Here is a 7201-nt window from a genome sequence, read left to right on the forward strand (position 1 = left end):
ATAATAAATTAATAGTGATTTCTCTTTTGTTAAACCATAGTTAGATATATTGCAGAATGCTGAGTGGGTGTTGCAGTACTTGCAGTCCAAACCTGGGTTTAAGGACCTGGAAGTGAAATGTACTGCTAGTGATGGAAGAGGGGAGGGATACTGTACTGACCCACTGAAGCACTTACAGTGAAATGAAATCTTCTCAAGATTTTATTAAGAACTATATTTAAATAAAATAATTTTTCTGATTGAGTTCACTGCCTAATGGAACGGTTGATTTAAAAAAAAAAACACCATACTATATATGGTTATTGACATATGTGAGTATGTCGAATTGGTTGTTGGGATGACTTCAACAAAATAATTGAAATACAGGTTTTCCTTTACAATTGTAAAAGTAGCTTGATTTAAGCTACTTAATATTTTTATTTCATTTTGTAATAAAACACTCGAAACCCCAACCTCGGTCCTATGGCATGTACAGCATAGGATCATGGAATCATACATTGTTTATGTCCTGCTCCTTTTCCCTTGATATCCTCACCTTGTGAAAATTCCAGACTACCTGTGTTATGGTGTCTTCTACCAGGAAACACAGAAGCAAAGAACAATGAAAAGCAGAGTGTGTAAAAACAGACTCTATTCCTCAGTCCTTTTAGTTTTTCTTTGCTTCTTCCTTCCTGGAATCATGGAGTTCATTTTTCCACTCTCTTTTTAATTCAATTCCTCCTTTTCCTTTAATGATTTGTGTCAAGGTTCCTCCCCCACTCTGAACTCTAGGGTACAGATGTGGGGACCTGCATGAAAAACCTCCTAAGCTTATCTTTACCAGCTTAGGTCAAAACTTCCCCAAGGTACAAAATATTCCACCCGTTGTCCTTGGACTGGCCGCTACCACCACCAAACTAATACTGGTTACTGGGGAAGAGCTGTTTGGACGCGTCCTTCCCCTCAAAATACTTCCCAAAACCTTGCACCCCACTTCCTGGACAAGGTTTGGTAAAAAGCCTCACCAATTTGCCTAGATGACTACAGACCCAGACCCTTGGATCTTAAGAACAATGAACAATCCTCCCAACACTTGCACCCCCCCTTTCCTGGGAAATGTTGGATAAAAAGCCTCACCAATTTGCATAGGTGACCACAGACCCAAACCCTTGGATCTGAGAACAATGAAAAAGCATTCAGTTTTTTACAAGAAGACTTTTAATAAAAAATAGAAGTAAATAGAAATAAAGAAATCCCCCCTGTAAAATCAGGATGGTAGATATCTTACAGGGTAATTAGATTCAAAAACATAGAGAACCCCTCTAGGCAAAACCTTAAGTTACAAAAAGATACACAGACAGAAATAGTTATTCTATTCAGCACAATTCTTTTCTCAGCCATTTAAAGAAATCATAATCTAACACATACCTAGCTAGATTACTTACTAAAAGTTCTAAGACTCCATTCCTGGTCTATCCCCGGCAAAGACCCAGCATACAGACAGACACAGACCCTTTGTTTCTCTCCCTCCTCCCAGCTTTTGAAAGTATCTTGTCTCCTCATTGGTCATTTTGGTCAGGTGCCAGCGAGGTTACCTTTAGCTTCTTAACCCTTTACAGGTGAGAGGAGCTTTCCCCTGGCCAGGAGGGGTTTCAAAGGGGTTTACTCTTCCCTTTATATTTGACAATTTGTGAAAAGCATTAGATGACCACAAGAGAAGATGACTAAATATGGTCTCTTGATCCTACTTTGATTGTATAGGTTTCCAGTGCCTCAACAATCTTGGAGAAACATCGCACTCCAATGCTTCCTATATTAATTGTGCAGGCTCTCCTTGCAGGAAATTTTTTGGGGAGAACGCTTCAGGGGAACATATAACTTTTGTACTCCCATTCTTTAAAGGAAAAAGGGCTCTATCACAGATCTTTATTCCTTCTGCCCTATTAATTTGGTTGCAGCTGGTCAGTCTTAATGATATGTCTAGTTCTGGTGCTGTTTTTAGGTCCAGTGCTGCTTTGGCTTTAGCTCTCCCTCAGTCTTTGCTGCTTGACTCCAGGTGCCCTCAGTGCCCGCTGCCTCTGTGTCAGAGAGAACAGAATGTGTGGTGATATGCACATCTGGCCTTCTCTTGCACATAAAATGGCTCCTCTTGTAAGATTGCGTGTCTCAGGCCTGTTCAGTTCAATCTACCTTCTAGACACCTTGCCCCTGATTGGGAGCAGCTTTCATTACACCACTGAGTCGTTACTGTCAATGCAGGGAGTTTCCCTATGGTGTATTTTCAGGAAAAGTGTTGCAGTTTGTTCAACAATATTACAGCAAGATGCTTGGATGTTAAATTTCTTAATCTGTTATGACAGTGAGGTTTACGCTTATGTCAATAGTGTTCCCCTCCCCTCTGTCCCCTTTTAGGCTCTTAGAAGATAGGTGTTTAGGACTTCATGACAAAGAAACTTCTTCCCACCTCTTTGTTTTGCTTGATTTAAAAATCCTTGAGAAATGAACTCATGAATGGGGAGCTTGAGAACTCCTGTATCTTTTCCCCACAACCAAAAAGTTTATTTTTCCACTTAACAGCTTCATGCTGGGAGGCCCTCTCTAATATTCAGGTATGGATGAATGGATTCTCTTTACAGCATTCCATCCATCCAGCCCTTCCTTTGAGCAGAAGAAAATATCCCATTTCTCTGCCTTCTTTCTGTGTATGGGGCTCATTGAATAATGGAGTGTTGCACGTTAAGGAAACGGCTCAGCTAAATCTGGGATGGGATTTTAGTATCTGTCACTGAAAGGGTGAAGATTAGTTTATTTTTCCCTCCAGAAGGGGTGGGTTACTCAGACACTGCTGTTTACCCTTCATCAAAATACAAGAGTAAGAAGAACCTCAGTGAAACTGAAAGGTAATAAACCGATAAAAAGTGTTTTTTTAATAGAACACTCATCCTGTGTAACTCATTGCCACAAGATTATCATTAAGTTTAAGAGCTTTGTAGGCTTCAAAAAAAATTACACGTTTTAATGAGAACATCGACAATTACATGAGATATATTTTTTAAAGTTTGGAAGAAATATATACTGTCAGTTAGCAGACGGGCTACTGAAATAGATGGCCACTATTCTGATCCAGTATGGCAGTCCATTTGGTTAATTCACGGGCTGACAAAGCCACCTTACTTGGTAACACTGGCTTCTTCTGGTGAGCAATCAGCCATTCTCTTAAAATGACTTCCAATGAAGAACACAAGCCCAGCTCGACTTAGGTTAGTCACACACACAACAGTAAGCAGTCAGAGGAACTGAGACAAAGTGGATAATTCTGCTTTTTTAAAAAGATCCAGAGGTACACAGTTCATTTCTTGTAGGCGCTCCAGGGAAGAAGTCAAGACCATGTTCGATAAGGCATTAGTAGAGACTGAAGAACTGAAACAATATAGATTTTGGTTGGTCTCTGTTTTTGAAAAAGGTAACCTATGTTTATTCTTCTATTTTATTTTCCTGTCATGTGACTACCACTGGTACACACAAGTGTGTGGGCATGACCTTAGTCCATGAGGAAGAAAGGTGTCAGAAGTGATTCTGCATCAATTTCCGCTCCTTTTACACCTGGCAGGCAGGTTATCCAGTTTGCTTCCTGCTTTACTTCAAATAGGAGCTGGAGTCTCTGCCTGAGAAAACATCTTGGCCCGTTTTGTCATATAAGACTGAGCTTTTTATGAAGGAAAAAATGAAACTAAAGAATTTTGTCAGGAAATTTAAATCCTGTTCAGATGGCAATGTTTACCTTTGCTGTTACCGAAGGATTGTGAAGTAACTGATGGAGTCAGGGAGTAAGTGTGGGAGTTGTATTTAATTGTATATTGTGTATTTTTAAAGAGCTTATCAAGGATTCCCACAGCCTCGGATTGGGAGCTCCTCTTTAGTTGTAGAGTAGATACAAACTAACTTGAGGTATTATGCTTTTAAAATGCTAATAATATAAACTATCTTCTCATAAAACTTTCCTGCTATCTTTACTGTGTAAAGATAATTTACTTTAATTTTATTCTATTTTAACAAACTACAGATTCAGAAGCCATGAAAACACGGAAGAAGAGTTCGCCGAAAGGCACAAGAACCAGACAGAGAGTCCAGAAGTAGAAGAACTAGAATAATGTGCCCTTGTTCTTTGCTTCGCTTTGTTTGGCTACTGTAGCGCTGGAATCTTTGCTTCTCTTTTTAATGTTTATTTTTACAGGATTTGAAAAATGGCTGTGCTGCAGTTTGTATCTTGTTTGGCGGAATAAATGTTTTATTAAAGTGTATTTGTGTACTCATGTACAAAAATACTATTCATAAATGCAGAAATTTCAGGTTTTGAAGTGAGGTTGTTTTTAATATTTGCATATTTTTTATGCTTTTTGAAGAAACCTGAAGAGAAAATTGTGCCTCTTTTGCTCCTTTAGGATGTAGCAAGAAAACCTGAAACTAGACAAATGATTTTTTTTCTGCTTGTTGTTACCTTAAAAAAAGCAATGTCACATCCGGTCTTCCTTGTTTTTGCATGAAGACTTTTTGGAGGCATGAAATATAGACTTAGCATTAACTGAAGGGGAGGGAAAGGGATTTTTGATCATTGCATAGACATCTCTTTTTTTCAGGTATTTCTCAAGTGTTTGAATTAAATAAACATTAACCAAAACAGATTTAAACAGTAAATAAAAATCACTTTCGTTCTCAAGTGTGGCGTACACAACAAAATTTAACAGCGTGAACATAGTTTTGAGCAATCATGTTAGCTGTTTCATCTTGCAACTAAGCTGTGTTCAGTTAGTGTGCATTGCTGAAACCATTTTTTGACATGTCTAAATTTCATAAGATATTTACTTAATCAAGTTTCATTTGAATGGTATTTGTCTTTGTATCAGTTCTCCAGTTATTCATTATCTTCCAGGAGGGTGAGTAGGCAAGACCAGAATTTCTGCCCCCAGGAATCAAACACACCTCAGGTTTTCTTTTTATATCCTAGGGAAGCAAGAAAGGGTACAAAATTCAATTTGTCCTCTACTTGGACACCTTTTTCCAATAAAAACTTGGCTCTCATGCTTGTCACATTAGAATGATGCTTTACCTTTGCTTATAGGTGAGATGACATTCTCATTTGAAATTCCAATTTTTTAAAAAAGCACTACTTCTATGCTGAACTTCCTCATGGTAATTCTTAGCCCCAACAGGCATTTTTTGGAAAAATGGAATAAATGGGTATGCTTCATACTGAAAACTAACACTTTTTTGCATTTAGGTAATTCAAAAAAGACCTCTTAATTTGGCATGGACATAGTTCTCAAGAAGGAAATGGTGGTGTGATAAACTGCTTAAGTAGTAGTAATGAACAAATGAAATACTGTACTGTACATCGCCAATTTTTTCTTGCTGATTTAAATACTTGTATAAAGTAGTTATCCAGGTATCCCACACACTGAAATAAATGGGTATGTTAACACACACAGGTCAAAGTGTTCCTTGATTAGGTGATGCACCAGTTTTTCTTCTAAAACAAGGAAATTAATGTTTAAAATTGTAAGATTTTTAAATAGACCAGTGGAAGAACACCTACTGCCTTCTCACTTCTGGCATTATCAATGCGTGAGGGAAGAAATAAACATGAGGCTTTCCTTGGACTCTACTGTTAATAGAATTATGGGAACATGGCTAGATATTTCCAAGTATAGTATCACCATGTGTTAACACTTTGGCTACCTCAGATTTTACCCCTCAATGTCTGTCTAGTGAGCACCTTTCCAGAAGTGAAGGTAAGAGGCTGTGGCAGCCTTTACATTTCAGTCTTTTTTCCAATTAAAGTTTACTGTCAAAAGTTAAAGTCGAAAATCCTGCCAGAGAAATATTACAGGCAAGCAAATATAAATTATAATATCTGAATGTGCAAAGCTAGCTTTATTCATGTGTGTGTTCTTTATTGATTATTGAACATTTAAAAAAATTGAATGAAACACCTGTGAATTTTACTGGTATGCCAGATCTCTCTTCCATACCTTCCCAGTCGTCAAATACTGTGCTTCCATTTGATGATAACCAAGACCAAACTTACATTCACAGAGACATTTTATGAAGATATTTTAGTTTGTGCTAATTTCTTGATAACAAAAAAGAATGGTCTCTGAGGTGAGGTGTTTATTTCAAAGTGTTCTAGGAAGTGAAGGTGCTTTAGACCCTAGGTGAATGACTTCTTAGGCCCTCTCTGCTCTTGTTTGGTCACAAAAAAGCTAGATTGCAAAAGCACGACCAGAGGTCAAGAATCTCCCTAGGTGCTCCATGTGAATTTACATGATGCTTAAAGTGTGGGCAACAGCAGTGGAAAGCTAAGTGGAAGATTGTGATGAAATAGTGTGATAGTTACACTTGGATGGCAAAAAGGTGGGGAAAATATACCACTTAGTTGAAGGAGTGGGGTGGTAGTTTTTGTTGACATCCCATTTGAGTGTAAAACCGGTAACACAAAGGAAGCAAGCTGCCTTTAGACTGCATTTAACTGCTCTTGATGACTCCAGTTGTGTGTAAATATTAGAAAACAGCAGGGTCCTACATTCCAAGAATCACTTGAGCAATGCCATGAAGACAAGTGTCCTTACTGGCATTGTAGTCATACTCCCAAGCTCTCCTGCTGTTTCTAATCTGTGCGCACAGCCGTGAAAAAACTGGACTGACATTTACAGGCACAGCAGGGAGACACTTGAGTAGGGAATGTTAAAGACTCCACTACCTACGTTTCAAAGTGGCCACCATACATGATAAATCTTCACGGGAGAACTAGTGTGCTCTTCAGCTGATGGTGTAATGAGGATATCGATAATGAAGCGGAGAACTCTTCTTTTAGTGCTGAACATTTAGCAGACAGATCGTTGGGGTTTTTTTTTTTTTTGTAATGTAAAATATCTGGAGGGAGAATCTAATTTGGGTGCAGGATTTTTTTAGATTTTGCTAGCTTGATGGTCTTACCTTTTCCTGGCTGTTTTACAGGAATATTTCCCAGTAAGGTCCGACATCCCAGAATGAAATCGTTCCTGGAATCTGCTGGTATGTAAAAAAAGAGTCAGTTGCTTTCGTGAGTAGAGTTTGACAGACTTTATTCACTGTTTTGTCCTAGTGAGCTGCCAGATTTGGGATGCCATAATACCAGTAATGCAATTAGGTTTTCTGCACATTGTCTGGTTGACTTCTCAGTTAA

The 7201-nt window shown here is 38.3% G+C and overlaps 1 protein-coding gene across 3 annotated transcripts in view; it reads left to right on the forward strand.

Annotated features, from left to right (window-relative positions):
• The window catches only part of VRK1 (VRK serine/threonine kinase 1), a 53905-nt gene extending 48445 nt beyond the window's left edge, over nt 1-5460 (forward strand). For all 3 annotated transcript variants that reach the window (XM_048855201.2, XM_048855202.2, XM_048855203.2), the window contains one exon: nt 4043-5460. In XM_048855201.2, the coding sequence (XP_048711158.1) occupies nt 4043-4130 (88 nt within the window). In that variant the 3' untranslated portion in view covers nt 4131-5460. The remainder of the gene's footprint in view (nt 1-4042) is intronic.
• Nucleotides 5461-7201: the final 1741 nt, after the last annotated feature.

This window comes from Caretta caretta, chromosome 6 (genome assembly GCF_965140235.1).
Source record: "Caretta caretta isolate rCarCar2 chromosome 6, rCarCar1.hap1, whole genome shotgun sequence".
NCBI lineage: Eukaryota > Metazoa > Chordata > Testudines > Cheloniidae > Caretta > Caretta caretta.